At 34.6% G+C, this 20,287-nt stretch overlaps 1 protein-coding gene across 1 annotated transcript in view; it reads right to left on the bottom strand.

Moving 5' to 3' along the window:
* Positions 1 to 1,408: 1,408 nt before the first annotated feature.
* The window catches only part of l(2)k09022 (HEAT repeat containing 1 homolog l(2)k09022), an 81,826-nt gene continuing 62,947 nt past the window's right edge, over positions 1,409 to 20,287 (bottom strand). Inside the window, exons 31-43 of the mRNA XM_067278757.1 lie at positions 19,339 to 19,482; positions 17,005 to 17,181; positions 16,756 to 16,934; positions 16,398 to 16,497; positions 12,914 to 13,075; positions 12,388 to 12,522; positions 10,480 to 10,584; positions 10,323 to 10,390; positions 10,145 to 10,242; positions 9,917 to 10,071; positions 4,396 to 4,554; positions 4,221 to 4,329; positions 1,409 to 1,591 (exon numbers count right to left, since the gene is read on the bottom strand). Of these exons, the coding sequence (XP_067134858.1) occupies positions 1,503 to 1,591; positions 4,221 to 4,329; positions 4,396 to 4,554; positions 9,917 to 10,071; positions 10,145 to 10,242; positions 10,323 to 10,390; positions 10,480 to 10,584; positions 12,388 to 12,522; positions 12,914 to 13,075; positions 16,398 to 16,497; positions 16,756 to 16,934; positions 17,005 to 17,181; positions 19,339 to 19,482 (1,680 nt within the window). The 3' untranslated portion in view covers positions 1,409 to 1,502. The remainder of the gene's footprint in view (positions 1,592 to 4,220; positions 4,330 to 4,395; positions 4,555 to 9,916; positions 10,072 to 10,144; positions 10,243 to 10,322; positions 10,391 to 10,479; positions 10,585 to 12,387; positions 12,523 to 12,913; positions 13,076 to 16,397; positions 16,498 to 16,755; positions 16,935 to 17,004; positions 17,182 to 19,338; positions 19,483 to 20,287) is intronic.

Raw genomic sequence — 20,287 nt, 5'->3', positions numbered from 1 at the left:
ACTGCCGAATCGTATCGGGTTATTTACGGCTATTACGTAAATTATAAACCAATTTGGCACTAGAGGTAGACGTTGGGCTCCGTCTCGTATTAACTTTAATAATTATAATTTAATTAATACATTTAAATAATTTAGACCTACCGGAAGAAAAAATCGGTGACATCGGGCCGATAGAGAGCGGGCTGCGCGATCCTCGCATAATGAGGTTTGCGCGCTAATCGAGCCGAATAGTTTGGCCGAATATTCGGCCATTCGGCCACGCTTCTGGCCGAATATACTATTCGTTACATCACTACGAGAGACTCGCTGCATCGTCCGCGGTGAAACCTTTGAAGAATTCGGTGCAGGATTTCTGAAGGTCGGGCTGACGAAAATTGCGCCGATCTCGAAGGAAACAATCTGTTTTACGAATGCGATGTTTGTATTACCAATAAATAAATAAATAAATAAACACAAAATGCATTTGTCATTAAAACGAATTGTTAAATTTTCAGACCGATAATTTTTTAATTTTTCTCATTTATACCACTTTCTTATCACGTATTCACTTAATTTTACAGATCTGTAATTTGTACTTTTATAAATTTCTCAATAATAACTCTGCCTAATAATAAAAAGTTGTTTGTGAAACCAAAAGTAATTCTTTTCTTGCAGATTTCTCTCGTGTCAATTTTCCCATACAAACCTCCGAAATTAAACTCGGTAAAAATCTAACGACTGCGAGAAGAGTAAAAAAATTATTAATATTTTTATCTTAGAAAAATGAGTTTTAACAAGTGCTTTTACAACTCCTAGACAAAAAATTAGAATGTTCGTCTAACCGAAAGTTTAGTGTACATTTTCTCGGGAACGGCACAGAATACGAAACTTTTTTACCCTACGTAAACAATGTCTACGTATTCGAAGAATACGAATACGTAGACATTGTTTACGTAGAATACGTATTCGAAGAATAATACAACACGGTTTCACAAAAATCATCAATGTCTACGTATGTTTATTATACCCATTAATCACCCAAATTAACCGACACATTGCAAAAAATTCTCCTTTAATGACAGGTTTTCGCCGTATATAGGTTCCGTCATAGACTGGTTTGATTGTATTTCGAAATCATTTCCGGTTTGCTAAATGAGGCAGCCAAGTCCCATTTTATATTCGCGAAAGGTGAAAATTTAGTTTAGAACATCGGCAAATTCTTACCGACGGTCCGATTTGTTTTATTCCATTATCCCATTATCCCAACGTAGTTTAAGCTGCCGTAACGGAAGATATTGGGACGGTTACGTAGCTCGTAGTGTATTGGCAATTTGCATCGACAAATCCTATAATTTGCAATTAAAATTTTTAGGCAAACTATGACATTTAATATTTTTAACTTTCAATTCGTTCGGAAATAAAATACAACTTATTACCATTAAATTTAAAATTTATTAGCGTATGTACAGTTTTTTCGTACAATTTTTATAAAAATATTCACAAATAATTATATTTACATTAATTCAAAAATATTTCGTGAGTGGTTCGTTCAGGACCTTTTCCATATCCGACAGGACCACGTGGCACTGTTTCTCCACTTCGGGACATTCGTCTGCAAAAAAAAAGAAGTTTAACAAACAAAACGGAATTACGGGTTTGGTAACTAACCGATGTACGGTATATAGCCAAACTATAGGTTGTGAGCCGAGCCGGGCGCCGATCCCTTAGTTATACAATTTCTTTTTACAAACTTGGAGCCGAGCTATTTACACATACATAATATTGTGTAACAGAGAAGCGATAAGGGAGCCTGGAAGCCGAAATAAGACATCTAGAAGAGCTGTGAGCGGCCGACGAGCCTCACTTAGGCCACCACAGACATATAAGATAATCTTTAACTTGGTTTATTTTTATCGAAAATTGTTTTGACGGCATTCGGAGGTAGAAAGATTCTGTTGAATTTCCTGAGTAAAAAGTTGCTCCTATATTCATTCGTTCACTCGTTTTTAATGCCCGCTATCCTCGGCATTTGCAAGGAAAGCGGCTTAAATAGTCTTTCGACGAGCTCGATTCGCATCGACTAGATTCGGTTCTGCTGCCGGTATCCCGAGATGCATCCGACAAGTTCTTACGTGTGGTCTGGATCGATTGGAATAGGAAGACGAGCGTGGGAAATGCCGGGAGGTAGGACGGGAGTCGTACCTCCTTTTTCTTCGGCGAACGGGTCGGCGAGACCCACCCCACTGTCAAGGATGGCTAAAATTTTTTTGATATCCCGACTCGTCGGGATTGGGTAATTAATTGTCGGGTCGAGTGGAGGAAGTGTGTGGGTTCGTCGATAAGTTTACGGCGATATTCGAATAAACGGACCCGGGATGAAAACACGTGACGATTTATTTAGACGAACAAACAAAATACAGAAATCTAACGCGTCCCGTCCCTAATCGCGGGAGAGAGAGAGTTTACACGCGTTGGGGGATCGTACCTCGTCTTCCGATATCTCGGTTGGAATCGTCTCGGATCTCCGGTCGTGGAGGTAAGCGGGAGGATCGGTCGGGGCGGCGCGTCGTTGGCGGACTTCGGCGACCCCGTCCTCGGATATCTCCCCCCTTTATATACTCCGGGTCTCGTCCGCTGCGATCACCAATCGCGACGGAGGGTGACGAGTCGATCTCCGTGACTCGGAAGTCGGATCCGGAGAGGAGGGAAGCGAGTTTGACGGCGGAAGGCTGCGCATCCTTTGAATCTCGATCGCTATCTCCCGAGGGGATTTGAACAATAAAATTTTAAAATCGGTTGGGCCGGTTTAACCCGGTCCTCACACGAGTCTTTTCTATGACATTCCGCTTACTTGTCCAATCCAATGTAACTATTATCTCTCAATTTGAACAAGCAGTGACCACTTATTGAAACTTTCTTCGATGTTTACGTTGTGAACTCTGTAAGCCTCTTAACACCAGCAAAGGTCTGACAAATCTCATCTCTGCTGTCTCTACCCGGAAATCATAGTTTTTCGGCATTATCCAATATTCGTGCCCGTAGGTCAGAACTGGGACATAGAATGAGTGACAACTTTTGTCTTCTTCTCTAGCTTTTTCTCGAGTACTATCGATCTATTTAACTCTCGTAGTATGATGTTTTCTCGAGTGTTGCTTTTTTATTACTCGTGAACGCAACCCCAAAATATTCAAACTTTATCTGCCTCGAAGTAATTCCATTTAGTCGGAGAGTAATCGAATAAGGATTTCTCGAGTATCGACCATCTAGTCTCTGGCACACTTATTTTTATCACGGGATCGGTGTAAACCTATCGAGTGCTTCCCGAAGACGAGTGCGAGTGACCGAGAAAAATTAGGTCGTCGGCAAAAAAGTAGTCGACCTATCGTATAGTCTCCAAAACGACACGTTCTACGCCTCGCGTGTTCGATCCGGTCGACGCCGTTCAAATAACGAACGGCAGCGGCGATAATGTACTCGACACAATGTAAAAAGGGCAACGTTACCGCTATTATTAATAATTAAATACCGAGTAATTTGGCACTAGAAGTAGGCATTAGGCAGCATCACTTATTAACTTTAACAAAGAGATGCACTTAATGCCTACATCTAGTGTCAAATTATTCGGTATTTAATTATTAATAATAGTGGCAATGTAGACGAAACTGAAAATCGTTTGGGTTTAATATAATTATCGAGCTTTGAGATGTTTATAATGTCTGCTAACCAAAGAGCTTCGACTTAACTCGGTTTATACGAACCGAAACCTCCGGGCGTGCGTACGGACTTCTAACGGCTATTAAAAGCCGATCGTAAGCCGCGAGAAGTCCGCGATGTTTCGTGGAATTTGTCTCGAGGAACGTGGCAATAAATTCGCTTAAATATCCGAACGAAAAAGTTAGATACGAGCAAACAAAAGTCTATCGTAAATCTCTTCCCTAAAGTAACTCTATGCCGGGCATACTTAAGAATGTCTCCGTGCTGGAGAAAAGGTATTCGTTACAGACATCCTGCATTTGACTCGGGGCTAACCCGAATTTTGTATATTATGTACGATACGTCTAAATTTCACACGGTTAAGACATTGGTAACGACGTTCCGACCCAAAACTGTTCGTAATAATAAAGAACTACGATAATGTATAAGTAAGTGCTTTATAATATTTATTTATTAAAAGTTCTCAAAACTTATTTAAAAAATTATTTTCAAAATTTAAATAAATTGAAAAAATAAGCAAAAATTACCTTCCATTAGTTCTGCTAGGAATGGAATGGATTCTGGTAGCAAAATCAGATAATTCTCTCCTAATTTCTGAACTAATTCATAAAGAACGTGCAAAGTGGCAAATCTCACCTGCAATAACAAAAATTAATATTATTTGAAATCCTTATATTTTCCGTTATTTGCAACGTTACTTACTTTGGGAGAATTATGACGAGACTTCAGCATTATTTGATAGTTGACGGGTTTCCGGAGCGTGTCGTCGGCTACAGCCACGGCAAACTGAGCGATACAGGGGCTCACGTAATTGATTATTCTATCTCGATAGTCTTCGTCACTTCCGACGTCATTTTCTATCTATAAAATTATAATATGTAATTTAAACAATTTTTTCATATTATTAATGATGTTTCTAACAATCTATTTTTATTTAATTAAATATTTATTACTTTTCGTCCAACGGGAATATTTAAAAGTTACATTATAGAAGGGATATCGCGCACTATCCAAAAAATAGGTTAGTTAATCGTACGAAAACGTGATTAAATTAATGATTATTTTGTCTTCGTCACAGTCGGATTGTCGACTTCGTATATCTCTGGCACTAAATTATTACCAATAATTTGATAATAATTTGCAAGATATTTAAAAAACCGGGAATATACACTATCAAATTAAGCAAAGGAAACAATGATTTTTTCGTACGTGAGATTCACTTACGGGTCTGCGAATCTCCGTGTCAAAGATCACTTTGAATCGATTAGCCGATACCCCACTAATAGCACAATATTAATGCAACGAGCCCCGGAGGAGAAGGTCACAAAATGTCGGAAACATCCGGTAGTACTCAAAAGCCGATACGACATTAACACTGTCAGAATTGCTAAACAGTGTTTCGTCCACATATTAAGGAAATATGTGAGTATCATTAATGAACGGGACTCGATAAACTTACGCAACAGATGGACTGGACGGACAAAATAGGATAGTAGCGTGGTATGTTAAATATTATACCGTCCGCAAAACATCGTACGGTCGTAGGTGGAATTACGAGGGGCACGGAGGAGCACTGCTCTTCCCGCATTATCAGAGAAAATTGTTGAATTTTGAGCTTCTCCGGTCAATAAACCACAACACCGTGAAATATATATATATATAAACTTTTTAGTCTGGGAACTACTTACGATGAAAGATTATTCGTGGCTCAAAATGTATCTATTATAAATGTATAACACTTCTCTCCGCAGGAAGGAATTTCAAAAAATCCCTTCTTAGTGTACATTCTCTTGACGAACCCTATTAAAACGCAAAAAAACCGCAATGCAAAATAGTATAAATAGAAGCCGAGTTCTTCACAGTAAGCCTTAATCCTGTCCCTTTCCCCGCTGGGGAATATCGAAAAATCCCTTTTTAGTGTATATTCTGTTGACGTAACCTATTAAAACGCAATTAAAAACGCAAAAAACCGCATGTAAAATAGAATAAATAGAAGCCGAGTTCTTCACAGTAAGCCTTAATCCTGTCCCTTTCCCCGCTGGGGAATATCGAAAAATCCCTTTTTAGTGTATATTCTGTTGACGTAACCTATTAAAACGCAATTAAAAACGCAAAAAACCGCATGTAAAATAGAATAAATAGAAGCCGAGTTCTTCACAGTAAGCTTTAATCCTGTCCTTTCCCCGCTGGGGAATATCGAAAAATCCCTTTTTAGTGTATATTCTGTTGACGTAACCTATTAAAACGCAATTAAAAACGCAAAAAACCGCATGTAAAATAGAATAAATAGAAGCCGAGTTCTTCACAGTAAGCCTTAATCCTGTCCCTTTCCCCGCTGGGGAATATCGAAAAATCCCTTTTTAGTGTATATTCTGTTGACGTCACCTATTAAAACGCAATTAAAAACGCAAAAAAACCGCATGTAAAATAGAATAAATAGAAGCCGAGTTCTTCACAGTAAGCCTTAATCCTGTCCCTTTCCCCGCTGGGGAATATCGAAAAATCCCTTTTTAGTGTATATTCTGTTGACGTAACCTATTAAAACGCAATTAAAAACGCAAAAAACCGCATGTAAAATAGAATAAATAGAAGCCGAGTTCTTCACAGTAAGCCTTAATCCTGTCCCTTTCCCCGCTGGGGAATATCGAAAAATCCCTTTTTAGTGTATATTCTGTTGACGTAACCTATTAAAACGCAATTAAAAACGCAAAAAACCGCATGTAAAATAGAATAAATAGAAGCCGAGTTCTTCACAGTAAGCCTTAATCCTGTCCCTTTCCCCGCTGGGAATATCGAAAAATCCCTTTTTAGTGTATATTCTGTTGACGTCACCTATTAAAACGCAATTAAAAACGCAAAAAACCGCATGTAAAATAGAATAAATAGAAGCCGAGTTCTTCACAGTAAGCCTTAATCCTGTCCCTTTCCCCGCTGGGGAATATCGAAAAATCCCTTTTTAGTGTATATTCTGTTGACGTAACCTATTAAAACGCAATTAAAAACGCAAAAAACCGCATGTAAAATAGAATAAATAGAAGCCGAGTTCTTCACAGTAAGCCTTAATCCTGTCCCTTTCCCCGCTGGGGAATATCGAAAAATCCCTTTTTAGTGTATATTCTGTTGACGTAACCTATTAAAACGCAATTAAAAACGCAAAAAACCGCATGTAAAATAGAATAAATAGAAGCCGAGTTCTTCACAGTAAGCCTTAATCCTGTCCCTTTCCCCGCTGGGGAATATCGAAAAATCCCTTTTTAGTGTATATTCTGTTGACGTAACCTATTAAAACGCAATTAAAAACGCAAAAAACCGCATGTAAAATAGAATAAATAGAAGCCGAGTTCTTCACAGTAAGCCTTAATCCTGTCCCTTTCCCCGCTGGGGAATATCGAAAAATCCCTTTTTAGTGTATATTCTGTTGACGTAACCTATTAAAACGCAATTAAAAACGCAAAAAACCGCATGTAAAATAGAATAAATAGAAGCCGAGTTCTTCACAGTAAGCCTTAATCCTGTCCCTTTCCCCGCTGGGGAATATCGAAAAATCCCTTTTTAGTGTATATTCTGTTGACGTAACCTATTAAAACGCAATTAAAAACGCAAAAAACCGCATGTAAAATAGAATAAATAGAAGCCGAGTTCTTCACAGTAAGCCTTAATCCTGTCCCTTTCCCCGCTGGGGAATATCGAAAAATCCCTTTTTAGTGTATATTCTGTTGACGTAACCTATTAAAACGCAATTAAAAACGCAAAAAACCGCATGTAAAATAGAATAAATAGAAGCCGAGTTCTTCACAGTAAGCCTTAATCCTGTCCCTTTCCCCGCTGGGGAATATCGAAAAATCCCTTTTTAGTGTATATTCTGTTGACGTAACCTATTAAAACGCAATTAAAAACGCAAAAAACCGCATGTAAAATAGAATAAATAGAAGCCGAGTTCTTCACAGTAAGCCTTAATCCTGTCCCTTTCCCCGCTGGGGAATATCGAAAAATCCCTTTTTAGTGTATATTCTGTTGACGTAACCTATTAAAACGCAATTAAAAACGCAAAAAACCGCATGTAAAATAGAATAAATAGAAGCCGAGTTCTTCACAGTAAGCCTTAATCCTGTCCCTTTCCCCGCTGGGGAATATCGAAAAATCCCTTTTTAGTGTATATTCTGTTGACGTAACCTATTAAAACGCAATTAAAAACGCAAAAAACCGCATGTAAAATAGAATAAATAGAAGCCGAGTTCTTCACAGTAAGCCTTAATCCTGTCCCTTTCCCCGCTGGGGAATATCGAAAAATCCCTTTTTAGTGTATATTCTGTTGACGTAACCTATTAAAACGCAATTAAAAACGCAAAAAACCGCATGTAAAATAGAATAAATAGAAGCCGAGTTCTTCACAGTAAGCCTTAATCCTGTCCCTTTCCCCGCTGGGGAATATCGAAAAATCCCTTTTTAGTGTATATTCTGTTGACGTAACCTATTAAAACGCAATTAAAAACGCAAAAAACCGCATGTAAAATAGAATAAATAGAAGCCGAGTTCTTCACAGTAAGCCTTAATCCTGTCCCTTTCCCCGCTGGGGAATATCGAAAAATCCCTTTTTAGTGTATATTCTGTTGACGTACCTATTAAAACGCAATTAAAAACGCAAAAAACCGCATGTAAAATAGAATAAATAGAAGCCGAGTTCTTCACAGTAAGCCTTAATCCTGTCCCTTTCCCCGCTGGGGAATATCGAAAAATCCCTTTTTAGTGTATATTCTGTTGACGTAACCTATTAAAACGCAATTAAAAACGCAAAAAACCGCATGTAAAATAGAATAAATAGAAGCCGAGTTCTTCACAGTAAGCCTTAATCCTGTCCCTTTCCCCGCTGGGGAATATCGAAAAATCCCTTTTTAGTGTATATTCTGTTGACGTAACCTATTAAAACGCAATTAAAAACGCAAAAAACCGCATGTAAAATAGAATAAATAGAAGCCGAGTTCTTCACAGTAAGCCTTAATCCTGTCCCTTTCCCCGCTGGGGAATATCGAAAAATCCCTTTTTAGTGTATATTCTGTTGACGTAACCTATTAAAACGCAATTAAAAACGCAAAAACCGCATGTAAAATAGAATAAATAGAAGCCGAGTTCTTCACAGTAAGCCTTAATCCTGTCCCTTTCCCCGCTGGGGAATATCGAAAAATCCCTTTTTAGTGTATATTCTGTTGACGTAACCTATTAAAACGCAATTAAAAACGCAAAAAACCGCATGTAAAATAGAATAAATAGAAGCCGAGTTCTTCACAGTAAGCCTTAATCCTGTCCCTTTCCCCGCTGGGGAATATCGAAAAATCCCTTTTTAGTGTATATTCTGTTGACGTACCTATTAAAACGCAATTAAAAACGCAAAAAACCGCATGCAAAATAGTATAAATAGAAGCCGAGTTCTTCACAGTAAGCCATAATCCTGTCCCTTTCCCCCCACTGGGGGGAATTTCGACATGTATATTATATAAAAACACGTGCGTATTCGAATGCAACGTTGTGTCAAAATTTCAAAGGAATCGGTAGGAACAAACGAACGTTATATTTTATTTATATAGATAGATAGAAAATGATCTGCTTTAGTCCATTCTCACAGAAAAGCAGAATGCCTCACAGAAAAGCAAACTTAGGTCGTCGGAAGTTAGCGCCATCTGTTGGACATAAAAGCCTTAATCCATATATAAATATATTTTTGAAGGGGGGAAATGGTGGTCTTCACATGTGCCAGAAACCTTCGTGGGAGTGTATTAAACAACTTCCCGAAGTTTCATGGCAATCGGATAAATGGTGTGGTAGTGCATGAAGGACAAACACACACACACACACACACACACACACACACAGACATACATTCATTTTTATATATATAGATAAACTTTTTAGTTTGGGAACTACTTAAGATGAAAGATTATTCAGCCTTAACAGACTCAGAATATCTTAGTCCCACAAGATCAATACTCGAGAGTAAAAATATCAGTGAAAGAACGGTCTTCGCATAATGTCCAAATTTCGTAACATTCTACTCCACAGAACGCACTGTAAACATTAAGTGACGCGTAACTGTAAAATTAACGGTACGAGCCGGCTACGTTTCGTGCTCGGGCCCACTCGTGTCTCTTAGACGACCCTATTTGACCACTATAACATTATAAGAATATAAAATTTATTAAAAATATATTAGATTAGAATTTTTACTTACTTGATCGACTATCGGTTGCATTATCGCATTAAACAAAGTTTTATCGACAAATTTCTCGTTATCGTACAGGAAACATTTATGTAGCGTACTTAGAATGCTTTTCAACAGCAGACACGCTTTTTCTACTCCAACTTTGTCATTGGTAAAATAGTCGCCTTCAATACAGAAACGCTTAAATGGATTATGCTTTAATTTAATAATTACCATTTAAAATTTTAAATTAAATACCATCTTTGCACTTGTTATTCTTATCCAATAATGATGCGGCATTCCTAATAAAATGACCAACAAATAAAATAAACAGGCTCTTCAATTTTTCTGCCAATCTGAAAGTACAGGAAATTGTTAAAATAATAATAATTCAATAATTTTTGAGAACCGAATTTGATTCGAAGTATATTTTTACGTGTCGGTGACTTTATAAAATGTCAAAACCCTGTCTACTCGATCGCTTCTAGTTGCCCAATCAAACAACTAAAAATAAATTAGCGATAATTAATATTGTTATCTCCAAATATATTTACGTCAAAATAAAATATTCACAAATATTTATTAAATTTTACCCGAAGAAACAAAGGCCTGAAAGTAGTTTCGGAAAGCTTCAGAATCAAAAATCCAAATGCTTCGATGATGTGTGCTTCGTACGTTTCTATTTCTTTTAACGATAACTAAAAAACATTTTTAAAGATAAATCAACTATTAAAAACTAAGTATATTTTAAGTCTAATTTGCAATTATAACAGATATTTGATCCCGTTAAATATTATATACTCTATAATAATTAAGTGCGGGTATGTTGCACTTAACGAGAGATCGTACAAAACGGAGGTCCTAGGAAGAGCCGAAAAACTTGTAGCCGCGCATACCATTTTTATGTTTAGACGGGTTTAAATACGTATTTATCCTATTACGTATAGCCAATATAAATAGTGAACTGTACCATATAAGGTTTATCTAAAATAGTTATTGTATATGCTTATTAACTTTAGAAGTCTAATTTAATTAGAAACATAGACTCTTTCTACAATGGGATCGTAAGGTTCCCAAAACAGAAACAAAAATAATAAAATTGAAGAGTAAACAATGCGACATACGAATATCTACAAAGATATTTCCTTGGCAGTACGAACACAATAATAATAAAACAATCGAGAATAAGAGTTTTAAGCTCAAAATATTCATACAGATAACAGATACCGTAATCGCAACAAGTTTCGGAGTACGTCAACTCCGTGTAATGTCGGGAAAAACACAAACGTTAAGAATATTATAGAAGTCGAAGCTTTTTAGTTGGTTAAATTTTTTTGGGACTTCTCCGACCCATAACCACACTGAAAAATACTTGATTCATAAATTCAGACCAGAACATCTGTTGGAAACTGTTCGTGCTTTTATATTCTACAAAGATATTCTCATTTGAATTTATGATTATAACTTCTTTTAGGTCTGACGATGGTAGAGCAAAGTCCCAAAAAACATTTGATCAATAAAAAGCTTTGACTCCTATAGTCTTTGTGTATTCTCAGATTATAACTATGAACTAAATTTCTATAAATATTCTTAAAAATACAGAATAATATATAATATTTAGTATTTTCATGAACATGATATACGGGACTCCCTTGCTTAACACAAGATTTGATTAACGTGCAAAATTAATTGCGGCAATCTCTTTATAAATGCAGAAGTTTTTAAAATGCGACTCGCATCGACCGTCGAGAGTTGTACTTTATATTTGTCCCGGTGTGCCGTGCAGTTAAACGAAAGTTTTAATTAACACGGCTTTACCGGTCGTCTATACTTAACATAGATACTGTATTTGATTAACGAGATTTTGATATGCGTGGTTACGTCCAGGATTGATTAATTGCATTAATCGAGGGATACCCGTCCTTGTATAACCAAATGATACGATCGTTCGTTGACCATATTAAGGATAATTAATAATCAGATACAAAGCAATTTGGCCAGAAGTTTTCTTTTCTTTCAGAACATTCTAAATGAAAATTAATTTATTTATAATTATGAAATTTATCGAGAGATGGTGGATTAACTGCTTACCTCTAGCCAAATTGCGTTGTCTCTCATTATTGATCAACTTTAATACAGAACGATAAATAATCCGGCAGATCATTTGATAATAGGAATACAGAAACACGGAAAAGAATATAATTTTAACACGGAAAAGATGTAAATAATGTTAAGACAAAACAGAATAAATATCACAGAAAGCATTAAATAAAGTACAGTATCTCTCATTTCAAAAATCAATTAAAAATCTTTATAGCGTCACATTCTATCAATTCATTGCTTTATTAATTTGCAATAAAAAAACAAATTTCCCAAAAAAGTACAAATTTTTAGTGATTTAAAATACATTTCTCAATATAAAGAAGTAAAACTAACATATACTTAAGTATTAATAAGTTGTGTTGATAATCATACAGATTAATAATAAATACAGAACATACCATTTTATTCTCACAACGAAAATCAAAAATTTTTAAGAGAAACTTTTGCATATTCGGAAGATAAGCATCCAGTTCGGACTTCTCCAGCGAAGATAACTTAGTCGTAAACGTAAACATGAGCGGTTCGACGGCTCTCTGTAAAGTTTAGAATTTCCATTGACACATTTTAACAATAAAATAATAATTATCAAAACAATCAACTTAATCAATTTCATCTAATTTGAGTATCCCAAAACATTTCTATGCATTTATATATGCAGAATCTTGCGTGTGTGGATATATGAATTACTGTACACTTCATACGCATAAGAAAGTAAGTCTACAGATTTTAGCAGCTTGTATAATATATTTTAAAAATTATAAACATATATTATACTCTAAGTTATCATCGATATTACTAAACATAACTGCATTATATAATAATGTGTAATTTGTAAGAAATTCTACGGTACTCTGATATCATGAGATTTTTAATAAAACGTGAAATATTATAATTAAATTCAAAAAAATATAAAGATATAATTACATAATTGTCACTTTTTATGGCATCGTAAGAATTCTCGATCGAAGGGAGTAGTACGCGAACAGGTACAGTCAGGGCCAGCTGCTTGAAAATGGTAGTTAGACACTGATGAACGGAAGCATTCCGATTGTCTTTCTTTGGTACGACTGCCGATATGATGCTTACCTTATATTAAAAAAAACATCAAAATTATTATTTGAAAATTTTAAATATACAGGATGGCAGGAACAATTAGACGATTTAAATTTGGTGCTATGCCAACACGTTGATATTTGACAGATGGAAACACACTATACGCCGATTAATAGAGAGTGGTTTTCAACCTTCAGTTGGCACCGGTCGGGAGAGCAGCAAACATTTGTCATTGAAGTAGTTTTTAAAGGCAATAATTCCATTACCGTAACGCAATATTTTAGCACCGGAAAAATGGCAAAATTTCAACGTGTCAAGCCATACTGAATTAGATTAAACAGTATAAGACTACTACACCCGACGTCTAAGAAAAGCCAACTGATTGTCCCAAATGATCCGTGCTAAAATTCAACAAATTCCAGAGTACGACGAGGAAAACTATGCGGAATGTCAGACTACGGGCCAACATTTGCCGAACATCCGGTGGAGCAAACCCAAGTACAGTAGAGCATCGATTATTCAAATACCGATCGACCGAAATATCGGTTAACCGAAAGGATTTCAGTCGTCACATCCAAATTTCCGCTAGTGCTACGGGCCGCCGCAGCACTCCCCCCTCCCTGCCCAATGTAAACTGTAGGCCTACTTTAATGTACTACTTTATGAAAGCTATGTATTTGTAAGACGTGTAATACAAAATATATACAGTAAAGTTCAGTAGTTCAGTGTTAAATATATTTTTTCATAAATGATCAGTCATCAGAACAACCCCCAGTCCCGAATTGTTTCGGATAATCAATGCTCTACCGTAACATTATATTCAAAAAACGACTTTACGACTTAACATTTTCATCACGTGTAGTTTTCTTTTATTTTGTTATTTGATATTTATTTTGCAATTAAAGTATTCATTTCCACGTTCCTAAATCATCTAATTATTTCTGTCACAAATGTGTATAAATAATACGAATGATCAAGTTCTAAATAAATAATAAAGAACTTTAAATTAGTAAATTTATTTTTAATAATAAACAACAGTTAAAAAAACATATTATTAGACAATTAACATAACACTTTATATATAATACTGAATTAAAGTCTACAAATCATGGGAGAGTATGACAAAGATTCGAGGTTATTGGAGCACACATTGCTGCCTGGAGTTTTGTCCATTGGAGTTTTGCCCATTGGAGCCCGAATCTAACCCGGATCTCCAACTGAACACGAATGATCTCCGTCAAGTTGAGCTACATCAGTGTCCAAAAATGTCCAGTTTAGTTTCTAACTTCAAGCTAATAGATACTCACTTTAATAGAGATAATATCTTATATTTATGTACAGCATGCAAATATTGCTCATTAATAAAATATCATCATCACTTTTTTTAAAGTTTTGATATTTTTAGTATTTATCAAATATTGAAGTGAATTACACAAAAATCTTGTACAGTTCAGTTCATGTAAAACTGAGCTCTTCAAAAAGATTCTGAAGAAGGAATTTTAAATTCCAAGAATAATAAACCAAAATAAAGATTAACTTCTTGAGGTGAAAATGAATATATCTTGAGGATGTATCATTTTTTTATTTTTGTTGGAAGATTTTTTGAAAAATAAAAATAAATATAATACTAAACAACTGCTTAGTTCAGATACGCAAATGTTAGATCCAGTTGATTTCAATACGGCAAGAGTCTACGGTAGAAAAGCTTAAATACAAATCAAGAATTCTCAAGTTAAATGTATAAACTAATAGCAACTATTCAACGCATTGTGCTTACATCGTCGATACAAAACAGTTGAAACTATACGGATGGGACAATATTCGGTAAAATGTAGCAAAGATTTATAGAGAAATCGTATATCTATGCCGTGTTTGGTTAGCTTCGAACTGTTACCGTAAAAAAAAATACTACTGTGGTTTGCATAAACTAGACTGTCTACATGTTTTGTAAAATATTTATTATCTACAAATTTCATTTATAGTCTTTTTATTGAAGATTTCTGTATTAAAGATGCCACTCTTTGAGTAAAATTTTATGGGAGTTTATATCTTTCTTAATTGAAATGACTGTACTTAAGCCATTATAATGTAAAATCTCTAGAACGGCAGACATATTAGAATTATTATACATAACGTAAGTTACTGCTAACCGATCTCTATTTTTTTTTAGTATAATACATTTACAAATCAATTAAATTTATGAAAATAATTTGATAAGTAAAAAGGTATGACATTTTCTTTAATATAGTCTCTTCTTGTAACAACTGTGGACGATTATAAAATTACCAAAAGTCAAAACAGCTTATAGAATTGCTTCCAGTAATTTTACAAAGAATGAGATGACAAAACCAAAGAAGATGAAGAATTCTATAAGCTAAAATGGCTTATAAGATTCTTTGTCTTCTTCAGTTTTGCTATTGTGTTATTTACAATGGCATTGGCAATTGTAAAATACGAAAATAAAACTAAGAAAATTTGCTTACGACGTGTCTAAAATGCAATAGAAACTTATCTGTTTATTAATAAGTCTCGAAAGATTTAAATATCTTTCGAGACTTACGGCAGAGCGTCGATTATCCGACCTCCGATCGACCGTCGCGTCGGTTAACCGATCGCGTTCCGGTCGGCAAATTCGAACGTCCGCTAGCGACGCGGCGCTACGATATTTGGTTACGTCTTGGCTACTTTAATATTATTTTTGCTAATTTTTGCGTGTTTTAGCTGGAAACACTGGCTCCACCACGAAAGGGAGGCCAGTATTTAAACCAGGCTTAATTTTCTATTTTTTCTTTATTTCTGTATTTATTTTGTGCAAAATAAAGAAATAATTAAATGATTATTATTATTTTTTAAAACTTTTTGTTAGGCTTAACATCGACGAAAATTCGACACAAAGTAGGTTAACAGAGATATACTAATATGCTTATTACATGGGCTATACTAATATACTAATGTACTGATACACCTAATACACTATAGTAATAATGTATTTTTTCATACTTTTTGGTTATCCGTTCTTTCAATTATCCGACCGACCTCGGTCCCCGATCGAGTCGGATAATCGATGCTCTACCGTATTAATAAACAGATAAGTTTCTTCAAAAGGTTTATAGAATTTTATCCGGTAATCAAATGAAAGTAGAATTCTCGACACTTCTCGAGAGTTCTACTTTCATTTGAGTACTCGATAAAATTCTATAAATTTTTTGAATATACCTTGTTCAACTACATCATTCATCAGATATCACTACATATTTGTTTCTTAAAAATTTATATTGATATTATTATAAATTAAAATTGTTATTAGGCATAGCAAAGTCCAAAGATTAAGTTGTAAAATTTAAAAATAACTTACATCTGTAAGTAATTGATGTAGATAGGAACTTAGAAATGCTGATAAATTTTCCACTAGATGCCGAACTGTAGTGAGAGAACTAATTAACAACAAAGAGTTGCTGTAAAGTAAGAAAAAGTTTCATTAGAAGAATGATTTTATTATTATTTAATAAATTTATGATAAATTATTACCTGGACTATGAACCAAAAGTTGAGTTTTAATTAAACACTTGGCTTTATTTCCATCTTTATGCCATTTGCACGTATCAACTAAATAAAGATGGAGATAAAGCCAAGTGTTTAATTAAAACTCAACTTTGGGTTCATAGTCCAACAATCAACAAAACACGGTTTCAAAGAAGAAATAAAATTATTACCTTTTCAAAATTTCTGTATTTTCTAAAATATCCAAAAGCGACAGCATAATTTCATTCAAATTAGGCAACACTTGAATACCTAACGAGCGGCACATTTCGGCCAAACACAGGAGAGCGCCGGACGTCAACTGAAGAGAAACTTTGCGATTTTGTAATACGAGAACGATCGCATCTATAAGCTTAAAAATGCAAAACGACATTAATACGAGAAAATTTGCAGCAACAAAAATTTTTTAAATGTTATATTACCTTTCTGAATTTGTCGGGATACGTAGAACCTAACGTCTTGCAAAGTAACTCGAGACAGTAAAAAGACGTTTGGCCGTTTAAAATGCTTTCGGTTTCACCCGGTTCCGAAGACAAACACGCTTCGTTGTTTTTTATAAACTTCACTAACGGCTTGACAAAACCGATTAGTGCAGGATGCTGTACATAAAAAAAAATAATAATAAATTAGTTTGTAAGGAACTGAGTCCGAGCGTTATTTTTATTTTATTATTATTTTCCGTTTTATTATCTTTTGTTTGGGGTTTATGTTTACTTAGGACGAAGGTTCCCCACCACTCTCTTGTTAGTAATGAAAAATGAAGATAAAACAACTCACGGAGAAATAAGCACCGTAGGAAAAATCTCGCGCACTTGCGCTGCCCGGCGGAAGTAACAGTCCGCAGAAAAAAAATGGAGGGGGAGTCCCCACACTCACTAGTGAAGAAATACTTGATAAACCGTCTTAAACATCCCAGAAAATTATGATAAATATTTTGTAAACGGTTTATAAGCTTTGTCGGAAACTGAAAGCTGCCAGAACAGAAAGTTAATGTTAGCAACTAAGTATGTAAATAAGGGGAGTAACTCAGCTCAAGTGTGACGTCACCTCACAGTATAAAACCCGTACGTTAACCGAAGAAGGAGAGGTGAGTTCCAAACCGAGGGGACTTTGAGAGCGAGGTTAATTCGAAAGCGAAGTATTTTCCGATTGAAGTCCAGATTGATAATTGGACGATCCAAGGTGCTAAAGAGGAATTCGATTGACGATTTGACGATATCGAAAGGATTGAGGAAATAGTTTCTTCGTATAGTGAGGTGACGGATAGACGTTTAATTAGTAAGAGATTTTGTTCATAGTTTCTAAGTATTTGATTTGTCGAATTTCAAAGGGGAATTAATATTAAGTTAAGCTAAGTAGCTGAGTTTATTGTCGGGTTGACTTGTTGAATTTCGTTAATAAATTTTGTTTGGCTTATTGACATTTGTACGTAGTACGTTCTAGTTGCTAATTAAATATATTTGAACTTTTGATCTGACTTGATATTTATCGTTATTATTACTAATTTTTCGGTGCACGCTTAAAAGCCCAGGCCTGGCAAACTAATCTCGAATCCGCGTAAAGTACCCGTTAGGTTAACGAAAGTTTTACCGACCATAATCATAGTCGGTTTCCTAAGATAGTACTTTCCTAAAAATAGTACTTTACAAGTTGAATAATGTAAAATGTTGTTATAAACATATTTATTAACATAAAACAATTATTTATTTTTATTAATTAAGTGGGAATTAATTAAGCACCAGAGTATTAATTAATACAGTGATAAAGTTTACTTGATGAGAATTAGACTGTAAAACTAGGATTTATGGCAGTGTGTGATCGGTAAGTCAATCAGTCCCCGCCGACTCTCGTCACAAGTCTTAACGAGTGAACTTCCATTTTGTGTTTTAATTAATATTCCGATACCAAACACGGATATGAAAGAAACTGCTTCATTTATTCCACTCACAAAATTTCTGTAAACCGGAGTGTAAGTACACAGCACAAAAATACCTTAAAGAATCATAAATAACTCCAGTAAATAATCATGGATGGAAGGATTAATGTTTTCGATCCTTTACGCGGATCTTCTTCGGGTCAAAGATTTTGGAATGGAATACTTTTGGAGTATAGATCAATTGCAATCAATACTCCAAAAGTATTCCATTCCAAATTTGAGGTCTTTGTCACAGATATGTATGAAATCTTTGACAAAGACCTCAAATTTGCAACAATTTGTGAATCTGCAATTATAGCTTTTAATAAAGACAAAAGTATTGACAACTTTTAGACCAAAAAAAGAAAGAAAGAAAGAAAGAAAAAAAACAAGTTTCTTATTTAAAAAATCATTCATTCAGCTATTCATTTAAACTAAAGCATTAAAAATAGAAGATGAATATATCTTGAGGATTAATTAATTATTATGCCTTTGTGTCCTTTCTATCTTGATTTAAGTTTATTTTGTATACTAGTACTTTTTATATATTAACGGGACTTATTATACTGGAAAATATGGATGCAGATATTTGATCTGAAGACTAAATATCTGCATCCATATTTTCCAGTATAATAAGTCCCGTTAATATATAAAAAGTACTAGTATACAAAATAAACTTAAATAACTTGAGGACGTTTGAAACATTTGTTTTCCGTGAACTAGAAAGATAAAAAGTATTAAGTCGCTAACAAATTACTACTTGCAGTGATAATAAAAATATCCTAACACAATATTTGCATTAATACTATAAATTATTTATTAAATTAATATAGTTACATACATTATCCAATGCAAAAAAATCCTGTTGATGAAGCATTTTTGCACTAAACATTTCCAACGATTTGCGTCTCACCGTCGACAGAGGATGTTTAATTAAGGTCTTTATAACGTTGATGAAATGCTTGCTTGGTAATAACGAATTCACCTGAAACGACAATTGGATCACGTCTAAATTTGAAAAGGTTTTGTGTGAAACAGGATGAATCATTTAATAATTTCAATTAAAATCATAAAAAATTATTTCATTGATAGTTCAAATTAATATCTGAAATACTCCACTGACACCTTTTTCAAATCATCTTTAACCATTGAAAGAAAGAGAAAAATTGCCTACAGGCTTTACACGATGCTATAATTTAATTAAATAATTAAAGAATTTTGGATGAAAAACAGGCAATTCTGTTATTTTGTATTAAATTTAGTAATTCAAATTAGTGTTTCTAATTAATTTAGTAAAAATCTGGAAGGAAAAGCTGTAATATTTCAGTAGAGAAAATCCTCATTAATTCAAAATTCAAGGAACATAATAATTGTGACTTTGAATTATCTGAGATTTACATATTTCTGTACAATATGCCAATTGTCACGTAACTGATGCAATTTATTAAGCCAATGGAATACAGCTATATACAGAATACAATTTTTGTTAATTAATAATCATAGCATAAATAAACCACAGGTAAACAGTGCATGTCCGACGAGAATCTCACAGGATGCCAGATGGGTTTTATAAAAAGTAAAGCAGAATTCCTCAAAATGTAGCCCAAATTATTTTTACAGTAGCCCAAAAGTAACGAGTCGCCCGAATGTAGTAGCCTAAAGCCCTACAAATATCTCAATCTGCTACTCGTAGCCCAATCTTGCAATCCAGAAACCTAGCCATATTTTATGTGATAAGAGAAAAAGAGTAGTCCACGGTCCAAGTTAGACTTGTTCTTAGTCTACTGTTC

This window comes from Centruroides vittatus, unplaced genomic scaffold (assembly GCF_030686945.1).
Source record: "Centruroides vittatus isolate TY-2023 unplaced genomic scaffold, ASM3068694v2 contig_817, whole genome shotgun sequence".
NCBI lineage: Eukaryota > Metazoa > Arthropoda > Arachnida > Scorpiones > Buthidae > Centruroides > Centruroides vittatus.
The sequence above is the reverse complement of the archived record's forward strand: the minus strand, read 5'-3'. Positions and strand labels throughout refer to the sequence as shown.